Source organism: Phacochoerus africanus, chromosome 3 (genome assembly GCF_016906955.1).
Source record: "Phacochoerus africanus isolate WHEZ1 chromosome 3, ROS_Pafr_v1, whole genome shotgun sequence".
In the NCBI taxonomy this organism is placed as follows: Eukaryota; Metazoa; Chordata; class Mammalia; order Artiodactyla; family Suidae; genus Phacochoerus; species Phacochoerus africanus.
In genome coordinates this window covers 58,341,650-58,362,984 of record NC_062546.1, presented here as the reverse complement: position 1 = coordinate 58,362,984, position 21,335 = coordinate 58,341,650, and the positions used below count along the sequence as shown (strand labels likewise).

The 21,335-nt window shown below is 39.6% G+C and overlaps 1 protein-coding gene across 2 annotated transcripts in view; it reads left to right on the top strand.

Annotated features, from left to right (window-relative positions):
- Window positions 1-21,335, top strand: part of SLC7A2 (solute carrier family 7 member 2) — a 79,534-nt gene that overhangs the window by 46,283 nt on the left and 11,916 nt on the right. For both annotated transcript variants that reach the window (XM_047771872.1, XM_047771871.1), the window contains exons 2-6: window positions 12,470-12,860; window positions 13,853-14,008; window positions 17,620-17,785; window positions 18,963-19,096; window positions 20,104-20,326. In XM_047771872.1, the coding sequence (XP_047627828.1) occupies window positions 12,485-12,860; window positions 13,853-14,008; window positions 17,620-17,785; window positions 18,963-19,096; window positions 20,104-20,326 (1,055 nt within the window). In that variant the 5' untranslated portion in view covers window positions 12,470-12,484. The remainder of the gene's footprint in view (window positions 1-12,469; window positions 12,861-13,852; window positions 14,009-17,619; window positions 17,786-18,962; window positions 19,097-20,103; window positions 20,327-21,335) is intronic.

Below are 21,335 nucleotides of genomic sequence, written 5' to 3'. Positions count from 1 at the left end.
TTCCCAGTTGACACCCACTCCAGCCCCTGAAGAGGGCGCCCCCTCTGTGTGTTGGTAGTGCCCTGACTTTCCTTACACAAGCACAGTAAATGATCATGGTCAGCTGCATTTGTCATTCTCCCTCTGCCTGTATGCCCCTACTCCTGGAATTCTGTTTAGAAATTGCCTTCAGGCCATTTCCTTTTTTTTTTTTTTTTAATTTCTAAGTTGTGTTTTTTTGTTTTGTTTTTTGGTCTTTTTTATTTTTACCTTTTTTTTTTTTTTTTTTTTTTTGCCATTTCTTGGGCTGCTCCCATGGCATATGGAGGTTCCCTTCCCAGGCTAAGGGTTTAATTGGAGCTGTAGCCACCGGCCTACACCACAGCCACAGCAACAGAGGATCTGAGCCGCGTCTGCAACCTACACCACAGTTCACGGCAATGCCAGATCCTGAACCCACTGAGCAAGGCCAGGGATCGAACCTGCAACCTCATGGTTCCTAGTCAGATTCGTTAACCACTGCACCACGACGGGAACTCCTTTTTGGTCATTTTTAAGGCTGCACCACAACATCTGGAGGTTCCCAGGCTAGGGGTTGAATTGGAGCTGTAGCCACTGGCCTACACCACAGCCACAGCAACTCGGGATCCAAGCCACGTCTGTGACTCACAGCACAGCTCAGGGCAATGCTGGAACCCTAACCCACTGAGCTAGGCCAGGGATCAAACCTGTGTCCTCATGGATACTAGTCGAGTTCTTTAACCTCTGAGCCATGAGAGGAACTCCATTGATTTTTTTTTTCAAGACAGATTGACAATTCATTAAACAACTGATAGATTGAATTCAGCCTATGCAATAATATAAAAACAGAAAAATCTGGTGAAAACTTAAGGTGGAGAAATTTAAATTATGGCGTATTAATAAGTAGACTGTAAGTGTGACAAGAGTATCAAACTTCACTTTTAAGGACCTCACCACTTCAAGTTAATTTTAAAAATTCTTCTTAGTTTGCATGTTCTAAATTTAAATCTTAGAGGCTCTGAATCATGATGATGAAGAGCTGGCACTGTTTTAATTACTTTCTCTGAGCACATAATAGGAATGTTTTATTCAGATTTATTTGAAGCCAACAAAATCTCTCAGCCAATACCAGTGTTTTAACACTCTGCCAAGATGCTAAGGATAAAAATCTCTGGTGATGTATTTGTTGTTTCTGTATTTTAGGAAATAATCAAAGCAGAACAGGCTTTTCAAAATTAAAATATAGTTTCAAAAATGACTGTTTTTCAAGACATGACTTTATAGCAAAACCATAAACCATAAATATACTCAGCATGGTATCCATCTAAATTTCTTGAACTTGAATTAAAAACGAATGTGAATTCTGGTCGAATTCCTTTTCTGCCACAGTTTGATGAAAGGAATTTTGCTTAGCATTGAAACAAAAATCATTGAATTCTAACAATTAAATTAGGTAGCTTTTTGAGGAGGGTTCGGGGTGAATTCACTGAAGTGAATTGAGAGGGATCCTTTGGCTGTTTGGAAAGAGAATGATTAGAAGAAATCAGAGTGTTCTCAAGGACTTCTCAGTTCTTTGCCTTCAGACAAAAAGAGCTTTCTTATACTTTAACATGCCTCTGAGTTCATGAATGTTCTTCTAGCATCTTTCATCTGAAATTCAGCTGCTAATCCAGAAAGAAGTAGAACTAAAAATCTTGAGCAAAGGCTTTTAGTTGACAGGAGCCTGGATGGGTTCATCCAAGTCATCTGGATTTCCTTGGCAGCCTTGAGCTGATTGTAATTTGTGTGGACAGTGGATTAAAATTGGAACTAAGGTAATTGTGAATATTTGTTTTTAAAGTAGTATTTATTTGTTTGTTTTAAAAACAGTTTTAAACAGTTTTTTGATAAGTCATACTGCATAGATCACCTTCCTATAGAGATGAGCTGCATGGATGCCTGGTATCACAGCACATTGCCACCATAAAATTCGGTAGCATTTAGGAGCATCACCGAGTTGTGGCAGTATTCGATCCACAATAGCCACAGAGCTGCATTTTTACACATCAGTAATTTAGACAACCCATTCATCTAGCACACCTCCTTCATGCCTCAAGTTCCTGTGTTTAGTTTTCTGACACTTCAAAGGGATTGATGTGGAAACTTTGACTATATTGTAGAAGCACATATTTAAAGTCACTCTTTATTTTTTCGTGTTTAGAGTGGGAATGCAAGTTTTCAATGGTGAAAACAAAAACAAAACAAAGCTGTTCTTGTATAAAGTTACACTGATGTCATTCTGACATTATTTGTCCAGTCCTTTTTTATTGTTATCTATAAACAACGTGCCATATGCAGTTTGGATTTTAGGAGCTTGCATATAGGATAAAAGCCCAACAAACTGTCACCTAGCCTACAAACTTGTCTGCCTGGTCCCACCCTGTTCTCCTTCTTGACTCTGAAGGTAGAGATGCCATTTCTCCTCCTATCTAATTGCAGCTCTTCAGTCTGGCTCTGATCTCCCTCCATCATCCACATCCCAAGAACCTGTTTTATCCATTCTCCCCTCTGGATTTTCGACCTCTCTCTCTCTCCTGGTACCTACCCATCAGTATCTAAACAGATTAAATTCCTTCTTTGTAATATGCTCTGCCTTGATCCCATGGACCCCTTGTGGCACCTACTTGAAAAAGCCACCGGAACCTATCGATTTCATTTCCTCTCCGCTGCAGCCTGGCTTACACCCACCTTCCCTCTTCTTCCCTCTAGTTGTCTCCCAGTCCCTGAGCTCTATGCGTAGGGAACTATTTTCTGTGCCTCTGAGTTTGCTGTTCCCTCTGCTCAGAGCACTCGTCATCCCCACCACTCCCTCCCAGCCTCCTTCCCACTCCACATTCAGAAGGCTTTACCCAACTCCCCCTTTATGGGGTCTCAAATGAGACCTGGCTCTCCAGAAACTCTCCTCTGACCACTTGAATCCTAGTCTGAGTCCAAGCTAGGAGCCCTCCCGTCGCCTCTCACCCCTCCTTCCCTTGTGCAGAAGCATTTGCTTCATGATATTGAACTGGTTGTTGTCCTGCCCACTCCACTCTAAGCATGATGTGGGGAGGGATGCTGGCAGCTTGTTCATGGTTGTTCGGTGTCTAGCAGAGCACACCGAAATATTTGTGGAACTAGTAAGATAGTGCAAGTGCTTTTAGGAAATTGGCCATTTTAACAAAAAATAACCCACTAACAATGAAGTCTTAAGGCAAGGGTGTTGAGAGACTTCTCTGACTCAGGAAACTCTTAAAAACCCTCTCAAGTATGATAAAATATTCCCAGTGCTTCTTTCTCTGTCCCTCCCTTCATAAGGGGAAGAGTTGCAATACCACTAGTCTACTACTATCATTAATTTTTTTTTTTTGGTCTTTTAGGGCTGAACCTGAATATGGAGGTTCCCAGGCTAGAGGTCGAATCGGAGATGTGGTCGCCAGCCTACACCACAGCCACAGCAACCCCAGATCCGAGCCACCTCTGCGACCTGCACCACAACTCTCAGCAATGCTGAATCCTTAACCCACTGATCGAGGCCAGGGATCGAACCCACATCCTCATGGATCCTAGTTGGGTTCATTAACTGCTGAGCCATGATGGGAACTCCGGCTGCTATCATTCATTGGTGAAAACATGTTTTAAACATCTTTAGTTAAAGTGCTGAAGAGCTCTTGTTAATTTGCTGTTTTTGGGATGTTGACAAGGTGGAGGATATTCCTTTCTCAATAGTGGGCACTGGAGAAATAGTGGTACCAAGAACCTAGGTTGGATACCTGTCTAAGAACAGATTTTCTCCACCTTATAGAAAGTCACCCCTTTCAGGTAGAGGGTATATATGTCTGTGGGCGTGTATAAAGGACAGGCCTAATACAGATTAAACTCTCTGAGTATCTTATTGCAGGAATATCTAAACAAATTCAAGTTATTCCATAAGCCCACCTGCTCTTGGAAAGAAGAGGAATTATTAGGAAACCCACCAGGGCAGGTGGGAGCAGAAGGCTGAAATCGGGAGTAAAGTGGGTGGAGCCAGTGCTACTGATACCACCTTGACCTTCTTCAGTTGCCTCTGGTTTCAAGAAACAGGGACCACTTGGAGTTCCCCTTGTGGCTCCGCGTTAATGAACCCAACTAGTATCCACGAGAGCTCGGTTTGATCCCTGGCCCCCATTAAGTGGGTTAAGGATCTGGCGTTGCCATGAACTTCAGTGTAGGTTGCAGGTGTGGCTTGGACCAGGTGTTGCTGTTGCTGTAGCTGTGGTGTAGGCTGGCCCGTGGCTGCAGCTCCGATTTGACCCCTAGCCTGAGAACTTCCATATGCCATGGGTGCGATCCTAAAAGACAAAAAAAAAAAAAAAAAGAAGAAAAGAAAGAAAGAAAAGGAACAGGGACCCACTCACAAGAGCATAAGTGAATAGGAGGTTTGCTGAAATTATACAGAAGACTCACAACCCAATCTCAGAAAGGACAGAAGGGCCTGACCCATTTGGTTGCATTTTTCAGATTTTCAAGAATGTGAATGAGCGTCCCCAGCCTTCATATATTTAACCCAGGAGCAAGCATGTGGTCCAGTTCCCTGTGGCTTGAGAGGTGGGAGCACAGTGCTGTGAGGAGAGCAGATTCTCTGCCAAGGAGGTGTGGGCAGGTGGGCAGTGACTGGGCTCTCTGGCAGGAGGCAGTACATCCTAATGTCTGAGTATAAAGGCTGCAGAGTCACCCCTGCTGGGTCTATCCCTAGTCCACAGATACCTGTGGTATGGGCTGACTGTCCTGTGCCTCAGTTTCCTTATCTGTGCTATGAGAGTCCTGATCTTATAGGGCTATTGTGCAGATGCATGTAAGAATAAATTAAATGGGCTTAATAAGCACACGTAGGAGTTCCTGTCGTGGCACAGTGGTTAATGAATCCGACTAGGAACCGTGAGGTTTAAGGTTCGATACCTGACCTTGCTCAGTGGGTTAAGGATCTGGTGTTGCAGAGAGCTGTGGTGTAGGTTGCAGATGCGGCTTGGATCCCAAGTTGCTGTGGCTCTGGCATAGGCCGGTGGCTATAGCTCCGATTGGACCCCTAGCCTGGGAACTTCCATATGCCACGGTGCGGCCCTAGAAAAGGCAAAAAGACAAACAAACAAAAAACCCGAAAAACACAGTAAATGCTCAACAAACCTTGGTCATTTTTATCAGTACAGCAGTGATGGGCTGATAAAGTAGTGATGGGTGTGAAGTAACTTTGGAAAGGGTAGCTCTCGATGTTTGAAATGGCATGTATAGGGTGACTGAGCTTAGCAGAGGACACTTCCCTCAATGGTTGCGTGGGGAGTGGGAACAGGTGGTACCCTCTGGCATTTGGAGTGATTTAGTAGCCAGGGCTTGCTCAGACCTAATGGGAATGGGTATCTGCCTGGGGCTGAACTAAGCCACCGAGATCCTTGACTGTGCAAGTGGGGTGCTGACTGGGCAGGTACTCCAGTTACCCAGTTGCTGAGGGCTCTGCTTTCTTCTTTTCATTTATTTTCCCTTCCCCTCTCTCCAACCCGAAAAACAAAAGTTGGACACTTAATTTTTTCAATTGTTCTGTATCTATTTGAAGGAGACAGCTAGGTATGCCTTATTTCTGTGTTTTTAACGTTTAATGAAGTTAAGTGGATTAGCAGGTTTTGAAGCACCAGCTCCCTTTACAAACTGGAATTCTCCATCAGCTGTTTGTTTCTTCGATGTCCTTAGAAAAGATCCTTGTCTGTGTCTGGATTTTGTCAGAAATTTTGAAATAGTTCAATTTCTTGGTAGTGCCAATTTGAAATAAAAGGGGAGAAAACAGAAACATTATTGCTGCATAGATTGTGGCCTCAATTATGTCTTTCACTTTTACTTATGTCTACGTTTGTGTCCACCTCTATGGAGAAAACTCTGGAGGAAGATATTGTTTGGAAAATTTGACTTGGGAGTTCCCCTCATGGTGCAGTGGTTAACGAATCCGACTAGGAGCCATGAGGTTGAGGGTTCTATCCCTAGCCTTGCTCAGTGGGTTAAGGATCCTGTGTTGCCGTGAGCTGTGGTGTAGGTTGAAGATGCGGCTTGGATCCCAAGTTGCTGTGGCTCTGGCATAGGCTGGCCGCTACAGCTCTGATTAGACCCCTAGCTTGGGAACCTCCATATGCCATGGGAAGAGCCCTAGAAAAGGCAAAAAGACCAAAAAAAAAAAAAAGAGAGAGAGAAAAAGAAAATTTGATTTGAAGGAAAGATGCATTTGGGACCGAATATAAGTGAAATATATATGAAAGGGCATTTTTGTTTTCCAGGAAAATAAAGGTTTTCAAATTTTCAAGAGTTGGTGATTGTTGGCTTGTTTTTGTTTTTCAGTAGCCAAAGTGAACAGTTACCATTTCTGATTATCTTTTATCCTGCCTTGTACTTTTTGGTGTATTTTTATGAGGAGTTAATCTCTTAAAAGTAAGAAGAATGAGGGAAAAGCCAATAATTCCATGGTATTATGTCCATATCTTTTTCACCCTTTCATGCAATTATTTAACCTACAGTAAAATTTGAAAATATGCTTTTGAACTTGAACGTTATAGAAATGTAATTGATGTTGAGTTTGGAGACTGCAAACCCAAAAGCTCTAGCTCAGGGAATGTGCACGCATGCGCACACGCCCACACACAATGGGGCAAGGTTCCTGGGTTTATATGGTTAAATTCCTTTTTCTCAGTCATTCCAAAAAACAGAAAGTACAGATGTCTCACCATGATACTAGCAACTCAAACAAGGAAGGAAAATCTGGTTATAATCTGGATGAGTGAATTTGTGGAGGATTTCTTGGAACGCCTGCCCCACCAGCTGGCCACGGCTACTTTCTCCTGTAAGATTTATTGTCAGTGCCTGTGATATTGATACCAAGGACTGAGTTTGAAATTACAGCTCTTATTGGGGTGGGGCGTGGGGGAGATTCATCCTTGTGCAGCTAAATGCTACATCCAACTTTTGAGCCAAGGCGAAAAGCCAGGATCAACTTTCGAGTGTAATTACCAGATTTTGAAAATCTTTTTCTGGCGTCAGACAAAGAGTTCTGCTCTGTGGTGTTTTCATATCATCAGTGCCAGGGATTTATTTGACCTAAAGTTCTACATGGTCGAGTTTACAACCGAGATATGAAGAAGTTTCAGGAGGAGATAATTCCAAGCTGCTGAGGAAGGAATTCAGCTTTTTGGCCAGAATTAATAGGGGCTCCATCAGGGAGTTAAATGTCTTGAAACTGTTACACTGAGGGTTGGGGTGGGAGTGGCGGGAAGGACTCAGGAAGATCCAGTCGTAAGCTCGGGCTCACAAATCCATTCAGAGGCTCTCCTGCTACCTGGGCTGTTGCAGATCCCTCTGAGCATTTCCGTTGGCTGATTGCATTTTCAGATGTAAGTTAGTATGTCCATATTTTATGCCTTGGTAGAGAGACCGTTGTCTTAGAAATTAGTAAAATAACTGTTTATTGAAGAAAGATACATATCTGTTTCTGGTATCACCAGAATCATCTGTGACCTCATAGGAGTATTGATTTGAACTTTTATATTCTAAGGCTAAGGTCAAGGGTATGCAAGTTGCATGGGCCTCTTCCTAGAGTCTAAATCATCGTCCTTTACTACATTTACATAGGTTTTTATACCCAATACCAGTCCTTGGTCATAGAAGCAATAGCTGACAGTAGGTACATGGGTTTGGATCATTGTCTGCTCTTGGAAAAACAGCCTGTGTCCTCCAGACCAAATAGAATCACCTTCGAAATCCCTGCATAGATATTTGTTGATGAGCAACACATCAGAGCCCAGGCAAGAAGAGTAAATGCAGACATGAGTCAAAGAATAAGTATGAGTGGATTTTTTCAGTGATGAAAGAAACTTTTAGAAATAAGACTGAGGTTGTCATAACAATTTTACTGAAGGAGCATGTCTTTTAAAAATGCTTTAAAGGAAAATTTATAAAACTTTTTAAAAGGTAAATTTTAAATATATTCATATTAGTTACAGATTTCTTATTTTTCCTCATTCCCCCTTTGCCACTCTACTTTCATATATCAATCTGTCTCCACAAAATCATATTTTACAAAAGCACAGGATTCTTTTTTCTTTATTGACGAAACACTATATGACACACCTGCTAAGGTTTAGTAAATGTTTGTTTAACAGTGATTTATTAAATTGACCCAGTGTGTTTTTACATTGCTTTTTCCCATCTCATTATATTTCTGCAAAGTTGGTTTTGTGTCATAGCTTTTGCAATCAGTATTTTATCAGTTGTGCGTAGTTAAGACTGTTTGCAGAGGACATTGCTTAACCTGCCCATTCGGAGAAAAGTTTCCGATGTCCAGTTTTCTGTTACTCAAAAGCAAATGAATGCTTGACAAATGGCAGCTTTGTCTTGTTTCCTCAGGGCAACATAAAAAAAAAAAAAAACTGAACATGAAATACTTTCCATTTTTAATAGGAAAGAGGCAGTAGCATTCAAATCTTATTTGATTAAAGCTATACATTTCTTTAAACAGTTTTGCTTCCCATGTAATCTGGAGTGAATGAATTTTACTTGTATATTGACAAGATGAAGGTCACTCATTCATTTGGGATAACTGTTACTAAGAAAAGTTTTCACTGCTATTATTTCAAAGAAGGTTCGTTTATTTGTTGGCTTGCTTATTCTTTTTTTTTTTTTTTTTTTTAAGGGCTGCACCTGCAGGAAAAGGAAGTTCGCAAGCTGGGGGCTGAATCTGAGCTGCAGCTGCCGGCCTACACCACAGCCACAGCAACTCGGGATCTGAGCCGTGTCTGCACCCTACACCACAGCTTGTGGCAACACCATATACCCGACCCACTGAGCGAGGCCAGGGATTGAACCCTCATTCTCATAAATAATAGTTGAATTCGTTTCTGCTGCACCACAGTGGGAACTCCCTCTTTTATTTTATGCTCTTTTGTGTTTGGGGGGTTTTGAAATTTTAAAAACAACATCGTGACCATATTATAAAAAAAGGGATTAAAAAATAAAGGAAAGCTCGGAGTTCCTGTCGTGGCTCAGTGGTTAACGAATCCGACTAGGAACCATGAGGTTGCGGGTTCGGTCCCTGCCCTTGCTCAGTGGGTTAAGGATCCGGCGTTGCCGTGAGCTGTGGTGTAGGTTGCAGACGCGGCTTGGATCCCGCACTGCTGTGGCTCTGGAGTAGGCTGGCGGCTACAGCTCCGATTGGACCCCTAGCCTGGGAACCTCCATATGCCACGGGAGCGGCCCAAAGAAATAGCAAAAAGACAAAAAAAAAATAAAATAAAATAAATAAAGGAAAGCTCACCCACAATCTTATCACTCCTTTCTTCTTAGTTTGTCTGGCTTCCTTTCAGATCCCTTTGCAATAGTTGTAAAATTTGTGCTTTTTGTTCTTAACATTTGAGGTTCATCAGTCCTTTACCAAGAGAGTGTTGTATTTAGTTAACCACTAATAGGTATGCCTCATTCTGTATATCAGAGTAACAAGTCCCATTTTCACATGATCTTAAATCATTACTAAAATTCAGTGGGTCTTCAATTCAGAGCATTTTTCAGTTGGCAGTTATCCCTAATTCTTGATCTTTGCACATCTCTGTTGTGTAAAAATGCTTACATGTTACTGAAGGTCAGCATTTAGTAAATAGCTTCAAGTTCTCCTCCTCCCACCTCAGTAGGCCTTTGTATAACTCCATCTTTTGCTTCTTTTTTAAGCAAAACACTTCCCTCCCTTATCTTCCAGATGTTTCGAGAAAAGCTATTTAAGGGCTTGGTGGGGTAGAAATTGATACACATTTCATTTATGAAAGTGTTGATAGATTTTGGCATGGCAAAATTGGAGATTTCATCTTCAGCAAGTATTTGTGAGGTGCCACGCTTGCCATTCTGGCGCAGATGGTGTGGAAATATTGATGTATAAAGCTTTATTTTTACCGTCAAAGAACTTTTCACCTATTTTCATTTTTCTTTAGGCTTTTTCTCTGTATTCTTTGAATCAGCTGCTTTCAACATTAAGGACTTGAATTTTAGTGATGTGTGAATAATGTTGTTAGCTTTATATAGTAGGTTTAATGGGAAACTGAATTATTCGTATCCCAGAAATGTTTTTCTCCTTTGAGCAACAACTCCTTGAGATTCAGTATAGAAAATTATTTATTTATTTATTTACTTATTTATTTACTTATTTATTTATTTATTTATTTATTTATGTGCTGTTCTTAGGGCCACATTCATGGCATATGGAAGTTCCCAGGCTAGGGGCCGAATCAGAGCTACAGCTGCTGGCCTACCCACAGCCACAGCAATGCGGGATCTGAGCCGTGTCTTCGACCTACACCATGGCAATACTGGATACTTAACCCACTGATTGAGGCCAGGGATTGAACCCACATCCTCATGGATCCTAGTCAGGTTTCATAACCTCTGAGCCATGAAGGGAACTCCTATTTGTTATTTTTAAATAAATTTTAATGATAGTGTTCTTTTATTAGAGATTAAGGTTAAGAAATATTCAAGGGTTTATTTTGTAGGATAGAATGCTCTAAATTCTTCAGAGAACATGTCAAGCTGTGATCTCATGAGTTTAGGTTATTGATAATATAATCAAATTGAAGGGATAACATTCAGCCTCTGTAGATCATTGTGCAATAGGAGTGGTAAACATGATTCTGAACTTCTCAAAGTTAAATACATTTAATTTTATTGACTAAGAAGGTGCAAATACTGTTACTTCCCTCTTCCTAAGTTATTTCCTAACCTGCTGAGGTATATGTATCTGTAGACAGGGCCATGTAGGGCCTTTTAATTTTCATATTTTTTTTGCATATAAGTTGTACATATTCATTGGTGATTTTAGAAACACGTATTAGCAATGTAACACACTTTACATGAAATACGTGGAAATAAAAATTAGCCTGCCACCCAAAGATCATTACTGTTAATATGTTGGTGTATTTTGCTTCAGACTTTTTACTGTAACATGCGTACTTTTTTTTTTTTGTCTTTTTGTCTTTTCTAGGACCGCAGCCACGGCACATGGAGGTTCCCAGGCTGGGGTCTAATCAGAGCTATAGCTACCGGCCTACACCACAGCCACAGCCACAGCCACAGCCACACAGGATCCGAGCCGCGTCTGTAACCTATACCACAGCTCACGGCAATGCCGGATCCTTAACCCACTGAGCGAGGCCAGGGATCAAACCCGAAATTTCATGTTCCTAGTCGGATTTGTTAACCACTGAGCCATGATGGGAACTCCCATGTGTACTTATTTTGCTTACTAAAATTCATGATTTCTTTTATAACCTGACCACTTTTTTTCAGTCTTAGGATGATGGGCCTGCAGGGTATGGGGGATGAGACTTTCTGTCTACATTATTCCATTTAAAAAAGAACATTATCATAGTTGGCATGGATTCTGTGTTTACTTATTTAGAAATAACAAGTAAAGGAGTTCCTGTTGTGGCACAGCGGAAATGAATCTGACTAGTATCCATGAGGATATGGGTTTGATCTTTGGCCTTGCTCAGTGGGTTGGGGATCTGGCATTGTGGTGAACTGTGGCATAGGTTGCAGACGTGGCTCAGATCCTCAGTTGCTCTGCGGTGTAGGCCAGCAGCTGTGGCTCTGATTCCACTCCTAGCCTGGCAACTTCCGTATGCCTTGGGTGCACCCCCCACCAAAAAACAAAAAACAAACAACAACAACAACAAAAAAACCCAAGTAAATATAAATAAGCATGTATGTTTTATTACAAATTCATATTTAAAGTATAGTTGAATAGCAGTTTTATTTAGAAAACACCAAGCATGTTTCGAGGGAGAGTTTCTTTATTCTAAATGTGGCTCCACATTAGAAACAATGAAAGCAGAACTCACACATATTTGATAAAGCTGTAGACTATGTTAATGACGGCATTTTTACCTGCTTTTAGGCAATAACTAAACTGCAGGTCCTGTCAAGCTAGAGGACATGCCTATATTCCACGTCATTCTAGACATAATATGAGCACAGTCCCTGGCATGTAATAAGGCCTAAAAAATATGGGTTCAAGGAACGATTGAAGAAAAGAGAGGGAGAAAGAGAACGAAAAAGATGAGGTGATTTCCCCTATTGCTTACTGCAAGGACAAATAAACCATCTCTTGGAATATATTTCTATCTTTAAAAATTGCAACAACAAACAAAAATAGCAAATCTTTGTAACGACCCAAGGCTCCTATATATATTTTTTTAACTTCCCAAATAAGTCCTTTGTGGCAGTCCCCTATAAAAGCCCACATAGGTGAACTCAGAGAAAATCACAGCTTTGGCTCAGGGCCAGCCTACGGCAACAGGGAGAGCAATTCAGGTGCCACAGCTGTGCCAACAAGCAGGGTGGATAATTAGAGAGTCGATGATTCCAGATCATTCTTTAACCACCACCCCCTTCTCTTCCTCAGGTGCCTGTCTTCAGAATGATTCCCTGCAGAGCAACGCTGTCTTTTGCCCGATGTCTGATCCGGAGAAAAGTCGTCACTCTAGACAGTCTAGAAGATTCCAAACTCTGCCGATGCTTGTCCACCATGGACCTCATTGCCCTGGGGGTGGGAAGCACTCTTGGTGCTGGGGTTTACGTCCTCGCTGGGGAGGTTGCCAAGGCGGATTCTGGCCCCAGTATCGTGGTTTCCTTCCTCATTGCTGCCCTGGCTTCCGTGATGGCAGGTCTTTGCTATGCTGAATTTGGAGCCCGAGTTCCCAAGACTGGGTCCGCGTATTTGTACACTTACGTTACTGTCGGAGAACTGTGGGCCTTCATCACTGGCTGGAATCTCATTTTATCTTACGTGATAGGTGGGTTTCCAAAACAAAACAATAATTTGGTAGAATGGTAGAAATAGCACTCCTGAGGCGGAGGCCTTGGGGTTTCATGGCAGGTGAGCATTGAGTGACTGAGCATCTTAGTGCAGCACTTAATCTCTGTGTGTTTCACTTTTCTCATTTCTAAAGTGTCTCCTTTTAATTGCAAAATTTGGTAATTCTGCTTCTCCTCTGAATATACCTCTTAGTGTTTTGAAACCTAAATTTTTTTTTAGGCCCACACCCATGGCACATGGAAGTTCCCAGGCTAGGGGTGGAATAAAAGCCACACGTGCTGGCGGATGCCACAGCCATAGCAATTGTAGATCCGAGTGGCATCTGCCACCTACACCGCTGCTCACCGTAACGTTGGATCCTTTACCCACTGAGTGCGGCTAGGGATTGACGCGAGTTCTCAAGGATACTCGTCAGGTTTGTTACCACTGAGCCATGACAGGAACTCCTGAAAACTTAAAAAAATGATAGTTTTTGTTGTTGTTGTTGTTTGGGTTTTTTTTGTCTTTTTAGGCGGCATCCTTGGCATATGGAAGTTCCCAGTCTAGGGGTCAAATCAGAGCCACAGCTGCCGGTCTACACCACAGCCACAGAAAATCGGCATTCAAGCCACATCTGCGACCTACATCACAGCTCATGGAAATGCCGGATCCTTGACCCAGTGAGCGAGGCCAGGGATGGAACCTCCTCATGGATACTAGTTGGGTTTGTTACTGCTGAGCCACAGTGGAAACTCCCAAAAAAACGATAGTTCCTTAATGTGATTAAAGTTACCTGGTTTCACAGTTATGGACTTGAGCATTTGATAACTATATTGTGAAATTATAAAATTATGAAGATAATTTTCTGTGATTAAAAATATTCACTTCTGTCTGATTTAACCCATATTGATCCTAGAATCAAGTAGCAGAAGATGCTATGTTCATTTTCTCCCACTGACCTCATGTTCTCTGATCATTCTGTTTTGGAAGGTACATCAAGTGTTGCAAGAGCATGGAGTGGCACCTTTGATGAACTCCTTAACAAACAGATTGGTCAGTTTTTCAGGACATACTTCAAAATGAATTACACTGGCCTCGCAGAGTATCCTGACTTTTTTGCTGTGTGTCTTATATTACTTCTAGCAGGTGAGAAAACCAGTTACACCTGTCCCTCAGATGAGTTGGACTAGTTGTCTCAGGAAAATAGGTTAGCACTGAGTTGGGCACCTGAGTTCCTAAGGCTAGACAGCATCTTTACACACATAAGCTGCTGTTGGAGATCTGTGGGCTTTGTCACTAGCTAAAATCACATTTTATCTTATGGAATAGGTATGTTTCAAAAATAAATCTAGGAGTTCCTGTTGTGGCTCAGCAGTAGCCAACTCGACTAGTTTCCATGAAGATGTGGGTTTGATCCCAGAACTCTCAGTGGGTTAAGTACCCAGCATTGCCTCCAAGTTGGGGCATAAGTTGAAGATACAGCTCGGATCTGTTGTCTCTGGCTGCGGCATAAGCCAGTAGCTGCAGCTCCAGATTGACCCCTGGTCTGGGAACTTCCATATGCCACAGGTGCAGCCCTAAAAAGAAAAAAAAAAAATCTAAATTATATAGAATGGTAGAAATAGTACTTCTGAATAAATACCTGGAATGCACTAAGTCAGATAAGGTACATCAATTTTATATTAATTGGAGATTTGCAGGAATGTCAGTTTCAAAAAGGAAGAACATAAAATTTTGGCATTATTTCATTTTATTAGTTATAATTAAGGGTATTTGCAAGCATACTGTTTCTGGAAGAAATTCTTTCTATTTATGCCTATATAATATAGACATCTGGTTGAAAAGGAAGTATGTTCAAGCCACCTGTTGTTTTTTAATGTAGACATCATATAGACAAACCTACTTGATACTAGAGTTTTCCCATTTTCATCAGTTTTGTAGCATAGCCATTTAGAAAGGCAGAGAAATTAGAGTCAGTGATCAGGTTTTCCGTTTACTCCCCTACTTCCTGCCTTTGGAACACTGAGTGACTTAATCTTTGCACGACTCAGTTTGCTCATCCATAAAATGGGGGTGTCAGTGTCTATGTTGTGCAGGCTCTTGCTTGATGCATAGCAACTGGCAGGCAATTTTATTTTGTAGGTGTAGCTAATCCCTGCTGTCCCTTTATACTTGTTTTACTTATTTGAACATTTTTCCATGTTGATTGTCATCCCTGCCTTGCACTCTTATTGAAATCCATCAAGGATTGCACTAAGAATAAAGTTCATGTTTGTTCCCACTTCCATACACACCCTTGTTTTCCGGTCCAGCCTTATTTCTAGCTGCTTTCTTCCTGTTTTTCTATAAATTAAACTTTTCCTTATAAAATTATGTAATTATATGGTATCTGTCTTTCTCTTTCTGACTTCACTCAGTATGAGAGTCTCTAGTTCCATCCATGTTGCTGCCAATGGCATTATTTTGTTCTTTTTTATGGGTGAGTGGTATTCCATTGTGGATCACCATGCTGTACAGTAGAAAAAAAATAGTAAAGTATTGGGGAAATAAAAAATAAAATAAAATAAAATGCAAAAAAATAATTATATAATTAAAAAAACTACACACGCTAAAAAATTAGCCATTAATTTAATGTTTTATGTGAAGGTAGGGTTATACACATGAACAGAATTTATAGGTCCAAAACATTTGGCATTTTCCTTCTGATGTCATGAAAAATTCCATCAATTGTTTTCAAACAGGTGGTAGGTTTTGTTTATTTGTTTTGGTTTCTCAACAGACTAGCTAACATTATAGTTACATCACATTTTATTTAGGGATGGTTTTGGTGATCTTAAATCTTCAGCTTTAATCTCTAAACAATGAGAAGCATGTAGCTATGACACGGTTCCAGTCATTAAATTGCACGGCAAGACTCCAACCTTGGCCTGCATCTTATGTCTCATGTTCATTGACCATCATGTCTTTAAATATAGGTTAAGATAGCAGGATAACTTTGTTCTTAGAAACTTTGAAGACCAAAACCTCCTACTATAATCTTTTTTCATATTGTAATACCAAATGTCTTGTCAACTGAAGCTGGATGCAAGAGAAGTAGATGTAGCATTTAGATGAGGTAGTCATTGGCCTCTAATCTACTGGGAGGAAGTGGGGATCTCAGGATGAAGAGTGTACTTGGGGTATTGGGGAAGATTTATAAAGCATGGCGATGGCTTTGTTATTTTCCAAAGTGTATGGTGATATACAGTGTATATGTATAGTGGATGTTTCCAAGGTCTGTATTTGCATAGTGTTTCCTAATCTGACAGTCAGCATCAATAATTGCACTGACCATACAGTTCTCCTTTATGTTGTTAATATAGTTATATTCCTGTGTAATTCTGGGAATTGTACAGGTGGGAGGATGAAATTCAGCTTTTCTCATCTCTACTTAGATATTTTTGCTTATTTGACCATGGGTGGTATAAATATGTGGAAGAAGCAAAAGCATACGTGATATAAGCCTTTCATCACAATTATTTTCCCAATAGTAAAAAGTAAACTTTCTTTGATCCCTAATTCATGTGTTATACAAGATGGATTAAAGATACAAATATGATAGATATAATCCTGAAAGTACTGGACGGAAACAAAGTTGAATGTTTGGGGGTTAATATTAGGGAGAATCTTTCTAGAGGTAGAAACTGAAGAGGAAAAATTTATATTCTAAAACTTTCTTACATGTATACTCAACACTAAGATTAAAAGTACATGATAAATTGGGAAAAACATGCCATACACATATACAGTCAGAGAGCTTATAGTATTATTGAATAAATGTATTATGAATCAATATGAATAGGAATAGCCTAATGGGAAAAAATGGACCATTTAAATTGGGCCAGACTTTCTGGAGATTGTTTTGACAATATGAACCAAAAGTCTTATATAAAGTGTATACCCTTGATACAGTATTACCTTATAGAAAATTATTGTAGAGAAATAATTATGAAGTGTAAAAAGATATTTATAAAAGGATGATTATCTCAGTACGGTTTATAGTTGTAAGAAACTGTGACCTGATTTCTATAAATATAGGAGTAAAGCGTAGTGTCTCCACATAACAGGAGAGGATGTGGCTGATAAAAATGAGAATATGTATTTGTCGACATGGAAATGTGTGTGTCCTTGTGTGTGTGTGTGCTAAATTAAGGAGAGGAGATTACATTTGATCTTTATTTCCTTTTATTTTCTTTTCTGTATCTTCAAATTATTTAAATAGAAAATTGATTACTTTTACAATCACAGTGTAAAAATAAAACTATTAAAATGAGAATCGATTTACAAAATATCTTTTGGAATGACAATTGAAGAGCTACTTTGTTTAATGTATCCAGTAACTATGAGGCAGACAATATGATTGAACTTTTACTTAAGATTTTGCAGCCCTGAACCTTGAAATGACTTTTTAGAACAGCATTTAATTAAAATTAAGTTACTTTACCTCCACCTACCCATGGGTAATAATAGCCAAAGTTACTAAATTGACCCATTTATTGGAGAGTGTGAGGTCTCTTGGCTATGAGCATGGCCTGACTTCTGAAATCAAGTTGGTTTTATTCACAGGTAAGGGCTCTCAATAGAAAGGGATAAATGTCAGTTAAATATATGAATACTGGTGGAATAACATGCTAAAACCTGTAACTGTCTCAAAATGGTCTTGCTTTTTCCTAAAGGTTAGGTTAAAAATTAAAATACTCCCTTTTTTCCTCCCATAGGTCTTTTATCTTTTGGAGTAAAAGAGTCTGCTTGGGTGAATAAAGTCTTCACAGCTGTTAACATCCTGGTCCTTCTCTTTGTTATGGTGGCTGGGTTTGTGAAAGGAAACGTGGCAAACTGGAAAATTAGTGAAGAGTTTCTCAAAAATATATCAGCAAGTGCCAGGTGAAATATTTGGGTTTTTTCCTCTCCTATTTTGAGGTTTTGGGTTTTTGGTTTTTTTTCATGCTTTTGTCTTATGTTACATTTTCCTCTAGAACAATGGTTCTCAAACTTTCTACTTCAGAGAACTTTCTGAAGGTCTGTTCTATTTTGAGACTGTTCTTCCCAGGCTCCCCCCACACATGAATGCATAGGTATGCTTACCATTGTGCAGCTATTTAAAGCCTTGCAGCTGCTGGTTCTTAATCTCAAGTTTGGCTCCAGGTTTAAGGGAAGAGCAAGGAGAGATCCTAACCATTGCTTGGACTAATGTTTTTTTTCCCCCCAAAGGTTTGCCTCTAAAAAGCAATGAGTATTTTTGAGTCATGCATCCTTTAGTTCTTTCTTTGGGAACACTCTTTGGTTCCATTGCATTCTTTCAACCATGTAGTAATTTTCAGGCCTTCTGGCTTTTTTTTTGAGAATGTTATTGGTTGCATAAGCAGAATTGTCTATGCATTTCACTTTAGACCAGATAATCTCAAAAGTTTATTATATACAAAAAGTTTCATCCTAAGATTTATTTAAGCATAATATTCCTATGTGTAAATAAATGATTACAAAAATCTCTATTATATGAAGTGATGTACATTTACTTGTTTTTCTTTACATATGTTGTTTGTTGTCATTCTGATAAGGCAGACACTTAGTATCCTCTGGTTTTATACAATTTTTAACATGTTTCAACTTCAGTATTATTAATCAAGCCTAGGAGGATTTTATTTCACCGTGTCAGATGTCTTAGTAAATTTTTTAGATACATAGTCTACCCTACTGTCCATGAGAAAAGAAAGTTTCATGCCTTTATTTCAGACCATGGCCCATATATGTGGTCTCTGTTCTCAAAATCCTGCCTGACTGTGAGTTCCAGCCAGAGTGGATCTGAGCCTCCTGCTTATGCTATTGATCAGCCTCCAGTTGAGTGCTGGTAATCCAAGAGCATACCATTGTTGGGAACACAACTGTATCCTCTAAGACAGAATGAAAAAAAAAGTCAGAATTTACTTTTAGCTGTGTACAACAGTAGCTTCAAAGAGCTGGTGAACACAATAACCTTCCAAGGAGGTAGTTTGAGACAATTCACTTGAAGAAGCAGTTTTCTAGGAAGATGACTTTCCAATGTGCTTCTTCTCTTCTTTAGAGAGCCCCTTTCTGAAAATGGAACAAGTATCTACGGGGCTGGTGGCTTTATGCCTTACGGTTTTACGGGAACTTTGGCTGGGGCTGCAACCTGCTTTTATGCCTTTGTGGGATTTGACTGCATTGCAACAACTGGTAAGAGCAGAGTCTTGGCTCTATTAAAAGGAAAAAGGGTTCCTTGAACCCATGGGTGACAACAGAGGGTCAAGGAAAGAGAGTGGAATTCGAGGTAATAGGGGCTGGTTCCAAACACAGATGTAACACCTACTATATAAAAAAGCAAAATTAGTAGAACTCTGAGCCTTGGTTTCCATATTGGTAAAATCAGGAGAGCAGAACCTACTCCTTAGATGTTCATGAAGGTTACCTAAGATATAATACTTTATGAAAAATACTTTGCAAGCTGTCAATTACTTTGTAAATCTTAGTCATAGTTACCTTTGGTCTGGGAGTGGTATCACAGTGAATAACAAATGATGATCATGCCCTTAAATTGTTTCTTCTTTAATAGGACAAAATGCATTGTGATATACATATATACATTTTTTTCTCTATATCCTATACAACAAAATAATCATGCCACAATCGCTCCCTAAGAGCTTCCTCTGGGTTCATATTATTGCATGGACTTATAATTGACCATATTTTGGGTATTTCAAATACCAAATCTTATGAGAAAGATCCAGATTGTACTCTTTTAAACTAGAATTTAATACCAATCAATGCACTTAATAGAAGCTTATCTTCATATATACAGAAGCCTTTATAATTAAGGGCCTAAGAATGCCATGGGGTGTAATCTCTGCAGAGGAATCCTCTTCAAAGTGGATTAAGGCTGCTGTTCTATCCCTAAACATTTAAATTTAAGAGTGCTGGCATATTATGTTTTTTGTTTTGTTTTGTTTTGTTTTGTTTTTTCTGGAAACATGACCTTGGCTTGCAGGATTTCTTGCTTTCTCATCTTGCCTCTGGGCTTTGGGATTTTATGTGATAGTAAAGGGCCTTCAAGAGGAGAGAGGCCTTCATGTGGCATAGATGGAGCAAGTTGAGAAAACAAAAGGGACAGAAGCAGAGGAGAATTACTGTGAAGGAGAAAAAGAATTCATGTTTTATTAAATATACAAATCTTTTTGTTGGCTTAGGCGAAGAAGTCCGGAATCCTCAGAAAGCCATTCCTATTGGAATTGTGACTTCTCTGCTTGTTTGCTTTATGGCCTATTTTGGGGTCTCAGCAGCTTTGACCCTTATGATGCCATACTACCTCCTTGATGAGAAAAGCCCACTTCCTGTAGCATTTGAGTACGTTGGATGGGGTCCTGCCAAGTATGTCGTTGCAGCAGGCTCCCTCTGTGCTTTGTCAACAAGGTATGTTGCATTGCCTTTGGGGCAGGGCTGTCTGGGTTACTGCAAAGTCTAAAGAATTGCTTTCGTATGTTTTAAAAATAATCCTAATTGGAGGAACATAATATGAAGTGTATGCTCTGAATAGTTCACCCAGAATTGCCATATCAAACTCTTAAGTGATAAAAAATTTTCCCCCATCAGGTAAAAGTCAGTTTTCCAAGATAATGATGGTCCAAGCTTCCATGGAGATATATATATATGTGTGTGTGTGTGTGTATATGGCACTTATACACACATATGTATTTCATTTATTCATACATATGTGTGTCTAAGTATGTCTTGTAAAACTTCACAGTGTTTATACTAGTATGTTTCCCTGCTGGCTTTGGTGTTAATTGTAGTGCTACAAATCCTTGAGATATTATGTGCAGGCTTGACATTTTCTTCTGTCTTCTAAAATGATATCAATTCTGTGTGAGTGGAAGCTATATGCTGTGGCATTGTTAAGTATGATGTGCTTTTTATTATGAAACACTGAGACTTTTTCATTAGTACTGATCAGAGTGAACTTGATCTAGAAATGGAAAATACTGTTCTCAAATTAATAGTGGAAAAGAATAGTTGAATCTCAAGTATTCAGATTTTTAGTAGGTGCTTATTTTAATATTTTATAATTTGATATTTTGAATTAATGTGTGTTCATAAGATACTTCATTTGAGTTTTATACCATGCTATCCTGTAAAGCATTCTTACAAAGAGAAAATTAATTTCTGCTTGATTACTAATTTTTTGAAGTGAAAATAATTTTCTAAAAGTTGAAATTGGAAAGAGAAATCTTTTTAGGTAATTCATCAGCCTAGCTTTTTTTCTCCTCAAAATCCCTTTCGAAATCTCTTAATATTCAAGATAATATTAAGCAGCAACTTCTAAATTACCCTCATTGGTTTCTCAGCCAGTGCTGAGGTTTATTCTGAATAGTTTCAAATAGTTTCAAAAAAATCTACACTGTGAAGATACCTTGCACCATGG